General features: G+C 53.9%; 1 protein-coding gene and 1 long non-coding RNA gene across 6 annotated transcripts in view; one reads left to right on the top strand and one right to left on the bottom strand.

Annotated features, from left to right (window-relative positions):
* The window catches only part of MARK2 (microtubule affinity regulating kinase 2), a 58,416-nt gene that overhangs the window by 13,764 nt on the left and 26,438 nt on the right, over window positions 1-18,214 (bottom strand). For 4 of the 5 annotated variants that reach the window (XM_006937449.5, XM_019812587.2, XM_019812591.2 and 1 more), the window contains 2 exons: window positions 2,725-2,904; window positions 2,445-2,498 (listed from right to left, as the gene is read on the bottom strand). In XM_006937449.5, coding sequence (XP_006937511.1) covers window positions 2,445-2,498; window positions 2,725-2,904 — 234 coding nt within the window. Of the gene's footprint in view, window positions 1-2,444; window positions 2,499-2,724; window positions 2,905-7,941; window positions 8,343-18,214 lie in introns of those variants that run through there. The other variant, XM_019812590.3, reaches the window with a different exon arrangement.
* Window positions 9,822-14,289, top strand: LOC123380644. The gene is made up of 2 exons (XR_006586677.1): window positions 9,822-10,544; window positions 11,029-14,289. It is a non-coding gene; the product is annotated as an uncharacterized LOC123380644 (long non-coding RNA).

Raw genomic sequence — 18,214 nt, 5'->3', positions numbered from 1 at the left:
AGGGCTGCTGCTAAAGTTCAGTGACAAAACAGCCTCCAGCTTGGTCTGTGTGAAGGGGTGGGGGCTGGCAGGGGGGTCCCCACCGTCTTCTGGTTTACAGAAGTCAGAGGGCTCTGCACTGGTGGGCAGGCCCTTCTCTCCTGGGCCTCTGGGGTGGTGACAGAAGAAGCCGCTCCTATATATAGCCGATGCCAATTTTAATCAAGCCCACCTCCACACACTCACGCTCTCTTTGTGAAACAAAATCAGGGACTCCAAACCATGTATTTCCATAAAGAAAGATGACAGAAACGAACTCCATCCCCTCTGCGGGGGCCAGAGAACTGGAGGTGGGATCTTGGTAACTTCCAGGCCTCACCGTTTGCACAAAGAGCAGAAGTAGTTGTTTGCATTTTGTTGTTTTTTGGGGGGGTGGGGGTTGGGAAGGGGAGGAGAGGTCTCTCCAGGACCTCTGGAGATAATTCAGGATATAGTTCATGGAATAAAGTGAACACGGTTTTTTTGTCTTTTGTTTTCCCTTTAAGGAGGTCCGAGAGCTTTTGTGAGCTGAAAAGGAAGAGACGGGCTTTCCAATCTTCAGGAATCTGATTCTGAACTTGGCTCCCTTTTCACGTTAGAGCCCAGGTTTCTCTTGCTTTCTTCCCTGGTCCAGCAGTTGTCTTGGATGAGAGGCAAAAAGTCCTGGACGCCACCTCAGGGGTGGTAAGCAACACTGAAATGGGGCTGGAGGCAGCTGCCTGGGTTCTTCCCCTGAGGGCACCCATTTGGCCTGGAAGGGACGTTCTCTGGGAGAACATGGAGTTTTCGGAGCTCAGCTGAGAACCCTGAGGGGGCTAGATTCTTCAGTGTTGTCCTTCCTACGGATCACTGCTGGGATCAGGTTTAAACAGAGTGATTCGGCCAGAATCAGACTGGCCTTGGTAACAGAGTGTGTTAAAAGGCTTTTAAATTGGCTACGTTTGTCCGGGATTGGTGCCTTCCAGCCAGTCAGGAAGAGGCAAGGAGGAAAAAGAGGTAGGAAATAAGATGGCCAGGCTGACTCTGGCAGTTATCATATGGCAGGCTGGACCGCACCAAAGACCAAATGGCCCACACCAAGCTGGCTCCTACTCTGTAGGCTCTGAGCCAACATGTCAAGAGTAGCCCTCTTTCCCTTTCTTCGGGAAAGCCCCAAGCAGGAAAGCCCTGGTGATGACAGCAATGTTTCCTCTGAACCAAAGAACCTTGAGGGGATCCCGGGGCTTGAGTGAGCATCAACCAGGAAACACTTTGCTTTTGACTGCCAGCGTGTCAAGGCACCTCAACCTCCACCCCGTAATTCTGTGAACGCCTCTCTCAATACCAGCCCCCAAGCCCTAGTCCTAAGCTTCTCAATCTCACTGTAGTTGACTGTTAGCATGAGGTTATGCCCTCTCTTAAATAATAGGGTGCTCCTGAAAAGAGAATTTCAGCTTACCTCGTGAGAGAACCAGGTGAAGCAAGATCAGAAAATCTGAGCCAGGGTCAGCTGGAGTATGGGGGCACAAGGAAATCTGACTGACCTGAACAGGGGAGGCTTTTGGGGAGCCAGACAGGAGACTTCCTCTTTCCCCCAACTGCTGGAGCCCAGCATGCGAGGAGAGGGCAGAGAGTGTCCAGTTCTATGTCAACCCATCACTGGCAAGCTGTCTCATTCTGCAAATCAAAGCCTCCTTTTCGCGTTCCTACCAGCTCTTCATAGTTTCCTGACTGGGGGGGGGGGGGGGGGGTGTATGTGTTCCCACCTGGAGGACTCCCCTGATCAGCTAAGACTGACCTCAGTTTCCCACTGTAAATAAAGGAGGGAAGAAAAAGTTCAACCTCATCTAGCGAACACTACATGTGGATGACTCTGTGACTTTTAGCCAAGAGAAGCCTAGGAGTGAGAAGGCAAACTGGGACTACCTGTCCTTTATCTGCACAGACTGTCAGGGGCTTGAAACTGGAGTCGAGCTTCTAAAAACCCAACCTTCCATACTCATCCCCTAAAAGGCTGCTGGCACAGAATCTGGTGGCAGGCTCCCTGCCCCCTCTTATCCCTGTACTTCTAGAGCCACTCCCCTGGATCGTTCTAGATCTTGGAATCACCAAACGCATGTTTCTAGAAATGGCTAGGAACGTTGTGTTTTTGCATAGGGCCACAGGCCAGCAGATGACACGATGCAGGAAGTAGGTCAGACAGGCCAAATGGCAGGGAAGGGCAGAAAGGCTTCTAAAGAGCCAGTGCCCGTGGCCAGGAAGCCTACCCAGGGGGAGTCAATGCAGTGGATCCCATCAGAGCCCCACAGGTAGCAGAGCCACAGAGCACTGGGGACAGTGAAAAGACGAAGAGATTTTTAAAATGGGGATTCAAGGGGGAGGCCCACACGGGATCGCTGACCCCTGATGAGAGGTTTAGAAAGGAACAGAAGATGTTGTATGCTTACTTTCTGGAGGCTGGAGGAGTTCAGTTGAGTCTTGTCAATGATCTTCACAGCTACCTGCACATGAGACAAAAAGCCCAAGTTTCCCTCTCTGAACAGGAGAGACCCAGGACTCGACTCTCCCTCCTCCTCTAACCCCATCCCCGTCAACACATCTATCTGTCCAGATTTCATTTCCAGCTGACAAATAAGAGGTGGCTGTGGCAGCAGTCCCACCGCTACCTCCTGGGTGCCAACAGTTGGGGGGTGCGGCCACGCCCCACGGCCCGTCCCCAGAGCTCACCTCCTTCCCGGTCAGGATGTGCCGGGCCAGCTTCACCTTGGCGAAGTTGCCCTTGCCGATGGTCTTAAGGAGCCGGTAGTTGCCGATATGGGGCTGCTCGTCAGCAGAGGCGGCTGAGTTGCGGCCCCGCAGCATGTTGGACTTACTGCTGGGCTTGGGGTCAAGGTGTCCCAAGGTGGGCTGTGGGGTGGAAACACGCACACCTTTCAGGACGCTGACTTCTCAGTTCCCCTTATCGTTGCCCTTAGCTCTCCGCAAAAAAACCTAAGAGGCTGGGGCGGAGGTGGGTGGGGAGGGGCGGACGGCAGGGGGCTGGCAGGCAGGCAGAGTCAGAAGGCAGTGGGGGGAGGAGGAGGAGATAAGGAGCGGTGGTCTCCAGTGCCAACATCCCGTGGGCGTGGGAGCCCGGGCCCTGCACCGCAGGGCGGTGCAATCGGCCCTTAACAACCCACCAGCCCTCCACGTCCTGCGGGAGAGCGCCTCCTACTGCTCGCCCGGCTGCCTCTTCACGCCGTGAGGCTGCGCAGCAGAACATCAGAATTCCTTCCCGGCACTCAGCGCCATGCCGCCCTTCACCTTCACCTTTAGCATTTGTCACTTTACACCGATTTGCCGTCCATCCCGTTGAGACGGGAGCGCATGAAGGCGGGCGTACGTCATTTACTCACTGATACATCCCAGCCCCTACACGATCTGAATTCTGGGAGATGCTCACTCAAACACCTGCGCAACGAACACGCCGAATGACAGGGTCTGAGCAAGGCAACCGTCTGCCCTCCCGGGACGGCCCGCAGCTCGGGCCAACGGTGTGAGGACGCAGAAATGACAGCAACGGCACTGAACAGCTCCGCACACGTGACACAAAAAGGGTGCAACCCAGACGAACGCACACGTGTCCACGAAGACTTGTGTGTTCCTCAGAGGGCTAAACCCGGAGTCACCGTGTGACCCGGCAGTGCCACTCCCAGGTGCAGCACATCAGAGAAGTGGAAACAGACGTCCACACAAAAACTCATACACCAGTGCCTGCTGGGAACAGCCCACATTCACAACAGCCAAAAAGGGGAAACAACACAAACGTCTGTCAGTTGGCAAACGGACGGACACATTGCAGGATATCCACGTGGTGGAATATTCGTTGGCAATCAGAAGAAATGAAGCAGTGACACGCGCTACAACACGGACAGACCCTGAAAACCTTCCACTACGTGAATAAAGCTGGTCACAAAGGACCACGTATTGTATGAGCCCATCTATTTGAGATGTTGAGAACAGGCAAATCCAGAGAGACGGAAAGATCAGTCTAGGGCTGAGGAGGGTGGAGATTTAGGGGGGACAACTAAGGAGTATGAGGTTTCTTTGAGAACGAAAATCTCCTAATGAAATGTTGATTGTGGTGACGGATACACAGCTCTGTGAATTTACTCAAAGCCAGTTACTTGTACACCTTCAATGGGTGAATTGTGGGGCGCCTGGCTGGCTCAGTTGGTCGAGTGTCCGACTCTTGGTTTCGGCTCAGGTCACGATCCCTGGGTGGTGGGATCGGCCCCACGTTGGGCTCTGTGCTGAGCATGGAGTCTGCTTAAGGTTTTCGCCCTCGCCCCCTCTGCCCCTCTCCTTGTGCACACTCTCAAATAAAAGTAAAAGTAAAAAATAAAATAAATGGGTGGACTGTATGGCATGGGAACGGGTGAATACAAGTGCTGGGAGTCTGGTCTGATCTTGTTTGGAGCCCCACTTTTACTCTCAAAGACCACCAGATGCCCTCACTCCCACATACTGGGGCAAAATGCGGCCAGAGCCTCGTCCTAGAACCATCCAGAGCTACCTTGACAAGTCTGTGTGGAGACAGCGTGGAGGAGAGCGGGGTGACCAGAAGCGTGTGAGTCAAAGTTCTTCCTTTCATGGCCCCCTGGGGCTGTAATGAAGCCCTTCAAAACCACAGAGGAAAGAAATGACTTGCTACCACCCAAAGAACTGTCCAGGGTTTCTCGAAGAAGCTTGCTTCCCTAACCAGACGCTTTCAAGGCAGAAAAACAATAACACAAAGCAAATACCCTGCTACTGACGGTTCCCCCTTCTTCCTTGCCATCAAGGAAGGCCTTTTTTCTCTTTGCATGGTAGCTGCTGGCTGATTTGGGGTAAACTGTCTGACTCGGATCCTGAAAGCTCATGGATTTAGGCCTTCGAGGAGAAAAAAGACCCCATGCGTATGGCAGCTTTTGAAGGGAAAGGTTCCTGGCATCTCAGCAGAGTCCCTTTTAACCTCTTTTGCCCTTTAGGGAGTGTTCTCTCTCCTGCAAGTCCTCACCAGTCAGGTCCTCAAAGCCTTTGCTGTCTGCCCACTCCAGCCCACCCAACTCTCTTGGCCTCTGTGCTTCAGACACCCGGTTGCTCACTTAAACCTGGTTGGTCCTCAGTGTTTGCTAGAACAGATTTTCTTTTTCTTTCTTTCTTCTTTTTTTTTTTTTAATGTTTATTTTTTTGAGAGAGAGTGCAAGCAGGGGAGGGGCAGAAAGAGAGAGAGGGTGAGGGATAGAGGATCCCGAGCAGGCTCCGCGCTGACAGCAGAGAGCCCGATATGGGACTCGAACTCACAAGCCATGAGATCATGACCTGAGCCAAACTCGAGACACTCAACCGACTGAGCCACCCGCGGGGCGCCCCTAAGACCAATAGGTTTTCAAACATCTGTTTTTTACCCTGCCAAAGCAACCGTAGGGTTCACATCCCTTGGAGACAAGGACATTCCTCGGCCCTGCTGGTACTTGCCTTTGGCTCAGTCTACCAAAGGGTACCCTGAGCCCCGTCCATCAGGGTCCTGAAGGTCTGGCCTCCATGGCCTACCTCTTCTCAGTCCCATCCTCCCAGCAAGTGCTGCTAGACTGTCTGCTCTCTACCTGGCCTGCCTCAGAGGGCGTGACAGGGGAGACCTTCCCTCTGCCCTAGCTCTCACGAGAGGAAGATGGGTGGGAAAGTGTCCTCGGCAACCACCAATTCACCTCCTGACTTTGTCCCTCCCCTCTTTTCTGAGGATCCGAGGACTTGGCAGACTCCAAGTCCTCAAAATTTGTAACAGGAATTTAGCGTACACTTGAAGGTTTGGGCCCTCTGCCCCTCTGAAGCCAAATCTGGGAATCCTACTGTCCTTCTTGACTTCTGCTCTGCCCATCCCTCTTGGTGTCCCTGGCTCCAGGGGCTGGTCACTGCGGTACAACAGGATGGCTTTCCCCGCCAGGCTCAGCTGCGCACTGGGCCTCAAAACGTCAACTAAACACAAGAGGGGCCCTGCCATCCACCTCCCTCCTTTCAGGGGTCGAGAGGTGTGGTTACGAGTGCAAATGCCAGAGACAAATCCTAAATCTGCCAATTACTCAACACATGCTAACTTTATTATTATCAACACCACCCTTAAGAGGGAGATGAGAGTACAAAGGGTGAAGGAAACCATCCAAAAGATGACCAGTGCACGGTGATTCCACACATCTGGGTCAGGAGATGGTCTAGCGGGGGCCAAGGAGCTCTGCCCAGCAGAACTAGGTTCAAGTCCTGGCTCCCCTACTTACTGGTATTAGTTTTCTCATCTGTAAAGTGGTGATAAAATATTCCCAACTTCACCTGAGGTGAGAGAACACACATAAAATGCTTTATCCAGTGCAGCATGAAGAGCGACCCGTATCGCAATTATTTTTAGTTCCCAAATACTATTGCCTTTGTCCACAAGACTTCCACCTCTTAGTGGAGCCCTCCTAGCCTGCACCAGCACCTCCAGCCTTCACGGGAGGCGACTAGACAGGACAGCCGTGAAGGGCTGGTTCCAAGCCGGGCATCCAGAACAGAGGGAAGGTTCTGCTTGTCCAGGACCCAGAGAAGCAGAGAACAGGGGCTGTGCTCTTTGATCCCCTGCTCCCAAATTCACCCACTCCCCTTTCAGGACCGAATCACCCAACTCTCAGGACTCAAAAGAGCGTAGCCGTCCCTCCCTTTCGCCTCTTCTCTGAGACACAGCAGGGATGGGGGGGGGCCGGGGTGAGGAGAGCCCAGGGGAGGAAGTGAAGAAAGGAGAAAGGGAGTGGAGAAAAGAGAAAGTCTCCAGTAGAAAACGTTTCTTGGACCGAGGCCCCATGTGAGGTGGCCGCCCTGAAGGAGAAAGTGGAGGTAAGGGCATGGAGACCGTCTGTCTCTTCCACGGTCCTGACTAGGCCCACTCAGCGTAGACCCAGATCTCACCACTGTGTGGGGGGCTGGGGACTGGCTGCCCTTCCAGGCCCCCCCCACAGCCCCCAGGGTTTCGCTAAATCCACACTCTTCCCTCCACCTCTGTCCTCCTTGCTCACAGTAAGGTAGGAACACCAGACATCCCCAAAGCTCTGGCCCACAGCGTACCACAGGCAGACCCTAAAAATCTGAGCATGTCTGTTGCAAGTTGACAGCATGGCTCTCAGGCAGCTTTTGGAAAGAACAGGGGGTTGCCCTGTGAGACAGTATCTGGGACCAAGGGCAGACCACACAGGTTACTCAAGCACGCTTGACTCAGAAGCAGGACTTGAACCGCTTCGGGGGCTCAACAGATGGTGGAATGTAGAACCCAGGGAGAAGAGAAAGGGCCTTCTCTCCAGTGGGCCCTTCAACCTGGGATCTCCAAACTCAGCCTTAGGCGTGTTGCCAGGTTCGCCCGGAAGACAGCCTCCACCCCGGAGGCCCAGCGCTGACTCAGGTAGGCAGGGCCCCTTCCCTAATGCTGGGGGCTCCTACCAACAGTTCTCCCCGAGCACAGTGCTCCCCGAGAACGGCTCATGCTGTGGGGCTGGGCATTCAGGCCTGGCCTCAAGTGTCCTGAGACTTCCCCAGGACTCGGAAGGGTGACAGGCAGGCACTCCCTGGCCAGAGGCACAGTATGCCTGGGCCCCGTGGGAGGAAGAAAAGGGTCCCCTGGGCACTGGCCCCGGGCGGCCGGCCGCCCCAGATCCCAGTCTCCCACCGGCGCGCCCTCCCCCTGATTCTCCTCTCACCTGGGGGGCGCCTGCTGACTCAACCCGTGGAGACTCTTCTGGTATTTGCCCCCTCTTCCCTTCCCAGCCAGTGCCTCTTTCCATGAATTTTACTACCTGTGCTAGCGCCTGGCTCCACTTAGCAATTCTTTAAAGATCCTGTGTTTGGGTGGGAGGGAGGAGGGAGGATGGGGGCAATCCTACAGCAGAGAAGGGGAAGACATACCCGGCTGGAGAAAGGGACAAGGACTACCGGCAGCTTCCATTCAGCGGAGCCCACAGCAGAACCTGTCAGGCAGCGAGGGCAAAGTACAGAGGCCGGGAAGAGCCAGGCCCAGGGCGGGGGCCGCCGGCTCTGCCAGCCACCCTTACTCAGCCGAAGCAGGCGACACCTTCCACCACCTCCTCAGTGAAAAACAGTGAAGCAGCCAGGCCCGAGCGGCTCCTGCCTGGGAACCTGGACTGTGTCGCAACCGAAACCACCAGTAGCAGAGGGAGACCGGGCTTGGCAAGGAGAGCAACAGGGACGAGAAGCCCCGCAGCTTCCCGCAGGCCAGGGCCCGGTGGCCAGAAAAGGCACGCAGTCCCAGGACACTACACCGGGAGCAAGGTGGGAGGAAAGGGGCAGGAAGGGAAGGGGAAGGAAGGCAGACAGAGAGAGAGAAAGAGGCGGGTTTAGATCAACTTCCTTCTCCCTTCCCCTCCCCCTCCCCGGAAGCGGGCTGCCCCGCCCTCCCCAAGGTGCTTTGCCGGGTAACAGCTGGGAGAGGGTGAGGAGCCTCACTCCAGCCAGGGCGGTCATAAAAGTCCTTATCTCACCCGCAGCAGGTGGGACCTGGGTAGGGGCTCCGATTGGCTGGGAGGCGTGTGCGTGAATCAGGCGTGCCGACCCAGAGAGCGGCAGCCTTGCTGCTGGACCGGCAAACTACCCGCCGAGAACAAGGCGGGGGTTAAGCAGAAACCAGCAATCCAACAGTGGCAGATGGACCTCCTGCTTCACAAAAAGCAGTGTTTAACTTAGAAAACGCATAATCCACTTAGACATAAAATATTCTGGACATCATTTCAGGGAGTTCTGGGACCCCGTGAAGAAGCCCCTTTAGAGGTCGATGGGTTCTAGACTAAAAACCTTCGTCACTGATACAGAATGAGGCATTTAATCCTACAACTTGCCCAAAAGATGGAGAACCAACCAAATGTCCCTCTGAGTCCCTTCCAGCCCTGCTTCTGGGACTCCATCCCTAGGTTCCTGCCTAACCTCCAGGAAGTCTCCATCACCGCCCCCCTCCCACCCCAATGATACTGTTTTAAGAACTTGGAGGGCTGGGGGCAGCAGGGATGCTGGAGCTCATGCCTTCCCCCTGCAAAGCCCTGCTGTCTGGGCACCTGCTTAACATGGAGCTCCTGGAGACCCCCCTTGTCTGAGTTCTGAGTCCTGGGCACATCTTTCTTCTGGCTCCCAGATCTACTTCGAATTCCTTCCATTTCTCCGGTTGGGATCTTTCCCACTAAGAAACTCTTGAGAGATCTCATGCTGGTAGGCCATAAACCCCTCTATGGAAGGGCAAACGAAGGCTCCTCTGTGCACACCACCCCCCCCTGCCCAGCACCTGAGCACAGATCCCAGGGAGACCACACTACTCAGTGTTCACCTAACACATGAGCCCTGGCCAACAGATTTGATGTTTCTGACACTACCTTCTGCTGCCACGTATTTCCTACGCTCCCCACCCTTATAGGTAGCATCCTCACGTTACATGTGAGAAACTGAAGCACAGGTGTGAGACTTGCCCAAGGTCCCATGGCCTCCCAGCACAGAGCGGGACTGGAGCCCAGGGCTTCCGTGTCCACGCCACCACTTGCCTGTTCCTCACGGTCCCCTTTGTTGGCTTCTCATCAACCCTTCTTGATGCCTGATCTGTCTTATTTCTCCCCAAAGAAGGTAAGTCCCTGGCTCTGCCTCTCCATGCTAGGAGGAGGGGAGAGATGCCCAGGGCAGCAGGAAAGCCAGTGTCTGGCTCAGGCCATTGCCACAGGGCTATTGTGAGGGTGTCCCCAGGGGGGCCCGTAGCACGCCCTGCTCTCACCCCTCTGGACCCTCGGCTCGGGCTTGCCTGCGACCACTCAGAGGATCAGACAGGATCAAATGGCTTCATTTTTCTAGTCCCTAGGGTTTTGTAATGTGACAGAAGGACTGTTTCCTCAATCCTGTTTGTGGGAAGCAGTAAGGGGTTCTGTAAACTGAGGAAGTACCGAGCTAACACAGAGGCTGGGGAGAAATGGGTATGACTGAGCTGGCAAGTCACGTGGACGTGGTGAGTCGCTAGTTCTTTCACCCTTCCTCCCTCACTGCATCCAGGAGCCTTCCTTGCATCCTTTAGTCCTGAGCAACTGTCACCCTCAACTGCCAAGAGTCAATAAACCAGAGGAGCATTGTGGGTAGGAGACATCGTATAAGGCTTCGGTAAGCACTCACCCGTAGAGAGGTGGGATGCGTCCTCCTCACCCCCAAATTACTCCCCCAGGGGGACCCCCCATGTTCCCTTAATGCCCTGGTGTGGAAGGGAGGTGGTACCGTGTCAAAAGGTTGCTCCCTCTTTCCGGCCACGGCAGATGCCTCCCCCATAAAGGAGACCTGCGGGGACCTGCGGGAGCCTACGGCAGAAGCACAAAGTCAAAAGCAAGGTGGTTCACTGCCCTTTAGCTCTTTGAGCTGCAAGTCTCACCCCAAGGCAGGGAGACCAGCACTGCGGCCTGGGCCAGGAGGGGAGCGGCCTGGAGGCCTCAAAGCAGCCACGGCAGAGCTCAGCAGCATGTGCCTGCGAAGAGGTCAGTACCGACCCAGCACCTCCAGCTCGCTCCCCTTCACACACGAGAGCCACAATGCCATGGGCGTGCCTCAAATCTCCTGCCTTTGCAGCCACTTGAAATGCTGGGCTCTTCCCCAAACAGGTGGATTCTACTGAGCAACCAGAGCTTTGCAAGTGTCCAGTACCTACCTCATCCCTGAGAATTTGCTCACTGGGGTCTTGGGCTCGATCTCAGTCCCCAGTTACCACTGCTGACTCAGCAAGCCTCTGTTGAGTGCCTACCTCTGGAGCCAGGGCCAGTTGCAAAGTTCAGAGAGAGCTGGTTCCTGCCTTCCAGGAGTTTAGAGGAGGGAACTGTCTAGTAGATTCACCACAGTATCTCTGCTTACTTAGCAAAGGAGGCGGGAGAGCACGGCAGAGCTCCAGGCGGGTCTGGGCCGGGAGCCCTGCCTTTGCTCCTTACTAGTTCACCGAGCACGACCAAGATTCCTTGACTTCTCTAGATCTCAGCTTCCTCGTTTGGGACATGTGGACACCAGCTGCACCCACTTCACAAGATCGGCATGAAGACAAAATGAAGAAACCCACGCCAGTGTGGACCACAGCACCCATTGTGCAGCGAGGTCTTGACCACATTTCCTACGATCTCATTTTACTTTCGGGGAGGGACCTGCTTCCCCTCTCAAGGAGTCCTCTGAGCCCTGAGAAGAGCTGTCATCTGTCATCGCTACAGACTTGACCACAAACACCAGCGCAGTAAAGCTGGTATTGCTTCTGGAATAAGGAAAAGTCCAATTTCTACCACAGCTGGGTTGTCGGGCAAAAGGACCCTCTTTCCTAACATAAAACCACTCTTGCCAAGGGGAGCGGGTGAATGAGAAGGCAGCCACGCCTCCGGCCTCTAAGGAGCCCAGAAGAGGAGGAAGGTGTGCCTGCTCTTCCCTTCCTCATGGGTTCCTTAACTCCTTCCTCCCAGAAAAGGTCCAAGAAACAGCCGACATACCAGTACCACATGGTGCCAAGGGCTGGGGGAAGCTCTCGTTGCCAGCCTCACACTCCACTCGGCGCCGCCCGTACCAGTGGGTTCCCGTAACCATGGAGACCAACAAGTTCCTCCATATCACAGGAGAGTCAGCCTGCCAGCAGCCCGGGGCTCTGGGGGAGGCAGGAGACAGCCTGCAGCAGAAGGGTTTGGCTCACTTTACAGAGGATTGATGGAGACCAACCAGTGCGGCTGAGGTGTCCGGGCCTCCCTCTTCCTTCCTGTCCTTTGCCTAGTAGTTTCTGTTTCTGTGTGGCACGCTGTCCGGCTGGACGCGGCACGGTGGGAAGGGGAGTCACTCTGGAGTCACAGGTCCGCGGTGGGACCCCAGCCCCACCACTCTGGCTGCCGGCTGGGAACGGTTCGAACCGTGGCGTGTAAGCGCCACCCAGGCGCACGCACACCAAGGGCAAGGCTCCAGCTATCACGTAACGTCTTCTTTTGAAGGGATCCAGGGCAGTACACGCTCTCATCCCTAGGTTAGCCCAAATCCTTTTGTTCAAAGAATCAGCCCAACACCTTCGCAGCAGAGAGTGATCTCTCCCTTCTCTGGCTCTCACAGCGCCCTGTCGGTACCCATTCATCTCTTGTGACCGTGCGTCTCCACGCCTGAACCTCCCGGAGCTCTGAGGGGTCAGAGACGGCGTCTCGCTCGCTTTCGTACGCCCTCGGTGCCTAAGGGTGCCTGTGCCCGGCTGGCCCACGTTGAAATAGTTGAGGAATAAAAACGGTGCCAGTTTTTGATCCTTACAGCCACCCTCTTGGAAGCCAAGACAAAGGCAGAAGGAAGATCAGAACCTCTTGCCAAAGACCCTTTTCTCCTCTTTCAAGGCAGCTGCTGCCCTTTGAAGTTGCTGGCTACCGTCTGGCCTTCCCACCAGACAACGCTCTGAAGGGAGGGCCCTGGTGTGTTCACGGCCCACAACAATGCCTCTAGCACAGAGCAGGAGTATTCGATAGGTACTGAATGAATACGTGCGTATGAATGAATAAAGGAGGAGATGTGTGGGGGCATCTTCATGACGGTCCCTGGGACCCACACCAGTAACTCCCATCTGTGTCCTCTGCAGACAACACCCAAGCGGGCAGGAAGCCACGAGACCCCCTCTCCCAAGAACGGAGGACATCTATGGAGTGTTCTTTCCATTCACAGGCTTTCTCAGGCGGTGACGAGGCCCTCGGTGCTCCTTCCTCACCCAAAGCTGGAGGTAAAGGTGGTCACCAAGGTGAACTGGAGGCAGACTCGGAATACGGGCACAGCCAGGGATGGGACGGCCGACGCCCACACGCTCCCATCCCCGACCCCCTCAAACCAGCCCGAGCCTTCCTTTCACCACAGACGGGGAGCCCTCTCCTCCAAACTTCCTGATGCCCAACAACCACTGGGCCCTCCCGCTTAAGACCCAACTCTCTACCTCTTCACATTCAATCCCACCACCGCTTGGCCATCAAAACCACTGTGTCTTGCTGGGGCGGTGCGATGCGGCTCGAGCCATTCTAAGAGCTACCGATTTGGGGAGGTGACCGTGACTCGTAGGGGACACTTACTGTGTGCCACACTCAGACAGCTCTGCTTTAATATTTCCTCCTTGGACCAACGTCATGACTGTAGGGCCCTGTCAACCCCAGAATGCCAAAACGATTCACCCATACACACCTGCCTCCTGTCCTGCTGCACAAATCGGCATTCCCCCCTGCCCCCCCCACCCCTCCCCAAGCTGCCTCCTGTTACAGAAAAGCAAAGGAACTAAAAACGGCAGCTGGGGAGCTCAGTTGACTCACCCGGCATAATCATCTCCTCCCAGAATCTCCCATCTTCTCCTGGGGTTTTTGCCAACACAAAGTAAAAAAGAAGCACGAGATCTTAAAAAAGAAAAACAAAACAAAAACAACAACAACAACAAGAAAAAAACCTCTCTCAGCATTTATGCAACAGCCTTTCTACCTGGGTGCAGATTTAACCCCTTGTCTCTGTCGTTTCCAACATGGTTTTCTTATAACTTTTTTTTTTTTTTTTTTTTTTTTTTTTTTTGCTGAGGAGCAGATCCAGCCCCAGGCTGGGAAACAGGCCTTCTGGGTCCTGTCCAGTTCCAGCTCCACACTGGAAGGTGCTGAATAAGACATGTGCCTCCTTCCACTGCAGCTTCCCCTGGAAGTGGAAAAAAGACTGCCTTCCTACTCCTCCGGTTTCAAAGAGGGTGTTGGAGGAGGAGGAGGAGGAGGAGGAGGAGGAGGAGGAAGTATCAGAAAAAACACCGGGCTGACGCTTGCTGCCCCAGAAGTCACCACGGCCAGGGGTCAGAGCTCACGCAGGAGAAGAAGTAAGAGAAAGCACCTAAGGCTGTCACCGCCTCGCAACCGTTCCCACCTGGCCGGGCTGCCGTGTGGCTGTTCCACTTACAGGACCATCAAAAATCCAACCGGCCGCTCTCTGCACGAGCAAACCAAACCCCCGCCGGGCTGCGCCCGCTCACAGGCCGAGGCGTCATCTTCCTCCTCCAGCAGATCGTCAGGAACGCAAGCGGGTGAGGGCCGCCGAGCTGTTTCCGGCGCCTCCTGACAAGGAGTCCGATCAGCTAAAATTAAGAATTTGGACTCACTCGTCCCTTAGAGCAATCACGGGAGCGAGTGTGGCTCTCAGACCACCTTTCTGGGTGGGAAGTGGCGTCTGTGTTTTTGTCTTTGTCACTTGATATCCAGAAGGACAACTTACTTTTTCTAATAGACGGTGCGACAGCACTACAAACTGAGAGCGCTTCCACAAGGCACATGCAAACAAACCTGCTGCAGCACGTTAGCCAAGGGATCTCCAACTTACCAAAAGTTCCGTTCGTTCGGAGAAGGAACAAATGGTGGCTGTCTCAGGCCGGCTTGTGAGGGCCCACCATTGTGTCTGAAGCAGTGGGTTATCCGTACGTAAGATGCGAACCATAGTCCGGAACAGGAAAATTAACTCAGTTCTACCTCGGGACCCAGGAACGTATCTTTGCTCCCCACAAGCAGCACGGGCAGCAGAAACCAAGGCTCGGTAACCTTCAAACCCTGGGTGAGGGCCTAAAACAAGAGGACCTGAGCTGGCGGAGGGGGCTTCAAAGCATCCGGCATGGTTGCGTAGGAGGGAGGGAATGCGAAATGAACCCAGGCAGAGGTGAGAAAAGAGGCTGGAGTTTCAAAAGGAATTTTGAGTGGGTACTGCCTTCTAGGAGAGAAGGGATAACTACGAAAGACCAGGTAGGAGAACTTCCAGTTCCAGTTGGAGAGAGAAGAAAAGGGAACCTGGGACTGTCCCTTGACACATCAGGGGCCAGTGTTCTTTAGAACAGTCTCTTTGTTTGGCACCTGAAGCTGGGGATGTACTTCCTGTAAAAGTCACTGGGCCCACTGCTGCCACTGTGGCCTCAACCCTGGGACTGCTGGACCCTATTACTAAGTGGCCATGACCTGGGCAGGTGCCTTGGCTAGCTGGCCAGATGTTTGGAAGAGGACTCATTTGTCAGAAGTTAGGTGGACTGGGCACCTGGGTGGCTCGGTCGGTTGAGCGTCCGACGTGGGCTCAGGTCATGATCTCGAGGTGCATGAGTTCAAGCCCCACATCGGGCTCGCTGCTGTCAGCCTGTCAGCGCAGAGCCCGCTCTGGATCCTCTGTCCCCCTCTCTCTGCCCCTCCACTGCTCGCACTCTCCCCAAAATAAAATATATATGTATATATATATATATAAAGTTAGGTGGAGAAGGCTGAAAAGTTTCTCAGGGACGCTTGTGTACATGTCAGCTTGTAACTTTAGGCCCAGGTGTCCCCTAAAGCCAAACACTGCCCCTTCTCTGGCGGCAACGGCAGCTCTACTCAGGGCATCCTAGTTGGTGGGGCTGACCTAGGGAGCAGAGTGTATATATAGTAAATGAAATGACAGCCATTATCCATTACAAGTGCCTCCTTAAAAAGCACTTTTTTACACTTTAATTCCTCTTTTCAAAGTCCGAGGAAAGAGTCTGAGCTTTCTGAGCTCTGACACGAACCCGGGAGGAGGGCTCTTTGGTACGGATTAGCTCAGTGCCGGTGGAAGCCCTCGGGAACTAGAACCACCCCCGATTAACAGGTGGTGCTGGAGAAGAAAGGGGCCACTGCCGGGCACAGACTGCAGACAAGAGAATGCTGGTTATTCTGAAGGAGGCAAGCAGTCAAGTCTTTAGCTCTTCACCTCCGAATTCACCTAGAGAGGGCAGGGAAGAAAGGGTGCCTACCAAGGCAAACAGACCCTCCCCAACAAATCCCGAAGGGCGGCCCTATTGCCAACAGGCACGGTGGCCTAAACAAAGATCTGAAGATTGGGAGGGAAATGCCACCCAGGATACCTCCGATCAGACGAAGCTAGCCGGGCAGCAAGAGGCCACTGCTGCTCATTCTGTTGTTCTATCTAGTCCATGCACCCACCACAGACAGAGACCCCAAAGGCATAAGGGGGTTCCTACCAAGAGAAAACAAAAGGTATGAGGTCAGAATTGTCGAAATATCAAACCCCATCCAAAATACTTAGAACAATGCCTGGCATGTAATACATGCTCACGACATGCTAGCTATTATCACTATAATTCCACATGCTTTCTCAACTTACTCTGTAGGTTACCAGAAAAAGATATGAGTTTTGGCTTTAACTTCTTTACCCAATGTTCATCAAAAATGCTCTCTATCTCCAAAAAGAGATAGATCTTTCCAAACTGGCCCGGGAGAGCTCTTGAGATGAAGACCATGTTCTGGTCATCTGCTGGCACGGCCAGGACTTGGACTTGGGTTTTTCTGGCAGAGCCAGCGAAGGCTCCAGCAGCTCAACTGTTTTATCCCTTCCATAAAAGGCCACTCTGCTCTCCCCTGGTAAGAAGCACATTCAACACACAGATCCCACCCTAGGAAGATCCGGAGTATATCCCACGATTCCCGAGGTATACGATGTCAGCAATGTTCCCAAAATTTTCCAGATACATGAACCTCTGCAAGTCAACAGTCACAAGGAGAAATGGGACAGATATTTAAGAAACAGACACAACTCACACACAGTGTGGCCAGAGTCCCTGCTATGCACTGAGTGCTGCCTCTTCAGTAGTGAGGCGAGGGAGACCTGCACGGGGCGGGTGGGGGGTGGGGGGCGGCCGCGGTGAAAATGCAGCTGCACCCCGGCTCCTGGGCGCCTCTGGCTCAGAGGCTCGGCGGCCTTCTGTGGCGGCCAGGCTCCCACCACCAGCTGTCCTTCGCACAACACAACAAAATCACTGTTTGGGAAGATGGGATTTTCGGTGCCGGGTTCTGTATCCATGAAGGAGCCTGCATCTGTCTCAGGGGCAGCTTCCTGAAACAGCTGCGTGTCCGGGGGCCCCCCGCAGCCAGGATTTGAGATACAGGAGAAAGATAAATGAGACACCAGAAGTAGGAATTCAGGAACAGTAAAAGCAAGAAGGAACGAAACTGCTTCTCACTCTTACCCCACGGGAGTGGACTCTTCCTACCGCTCCCCACTAAGGAATCACACCCCCACCCCCACTGCCAGCAGTCTCTGCTCATCCATGGGGGATATACTCCAGGACCCCCAGTAGATGCCTGGAGCCACAGACAGTACCAAACCCTACATACAGCTGAGCCTTGAACTGCGCGGGTCCATTTATACACGGATTTTTTTCCGACACAGTACAGTACTATGTATTTTTTCTTCTTTTGACTTATTTATCTTGAGAGAGACACAGTGTGTGTCCATGAAAGCACGCAGGTGCGCACCAGAGCACGCAGGTGCACACGTTGGGGGAGGGGGAGGGACAGAGGGAGAGGAAGAGAGAGAATCCCAAGCAGGCTCCTCGCTGCAAGGAACTCCAAACTCACGAACCCACAAGATCATGACCTGAACCGAAATCAAGAGCTTAACCGACTGAGACATCCGGACGCTTAACCGACTGAGACATCCGGGTGCCCTTTTCTTATGACTTTCTTAGTGACATTTTCTTTTCTCCAGTTTATTGTTAAGAATACACTTGAGGCGCCTGGGTGGCTCAGTCGGTTAAGCGTCCGACTTCGGCTCAGGTCACGATCTCGCTGTCGCTGAGTTTGAGCCCCGCGTCGAGCTCTGTGCTGACAGCTCAGAGCCTGGAGCCTATTTCGGATTCTGTGTCTCCCTCTTTCTCTCTCCTCCCCCGCTCATGCTGTCTCTCTCTTCTCAAAAATAAATAAATAAATAAACGTTAAAAAAAAAAAAGAATACACTATATTACATATAAAACATACAAAATATGGGTTAATCAACTGTTCATACAATCTGTAAGGTCAACAGTAGGCTGCAGGTAGTTAAGTTCTGGGAGAGTCAAAAAATTACATACAGATTTGACTCTGTGGGGGTCAGTACCCTTAACACCTACGCTGTTGAAGGGTCAACCATATACTGTGAATTTTCCTATACATGCACACCTATGGTAAGTTTGATTTATAAACTAAGCACAGTAAGAGGCTGACAAGAATAATAATAAAAAGAAACAATTTAAACAGTATACTGTAATAGAAGTCATGTGAATGTGCTCTCTCAAAATATCTTCCTGTGCTGTATTCCCCCTTCTTGTCAGGATGTGAGATGAAACGATGCCTACGTGGTGAGACGAAATGAGGTGAAGGAT

This window comes from Felis catus, chromosome D1 (genome assembly GCF_018350175.1).
Source record: "Felis catus isolate Fca126 chromosome D1, F.catus_Fca126_mat1.0, whole genome shotgun sequence".
NCBI classification, from domain to species: Eukaryota; Metazoa; Chordata; class Mammalia; order Carnivora; family Felidae; genus Felis; species Felis catus.
This window is presented reverse-complemented; position numbering and strand designations above follow the sequence as displayed.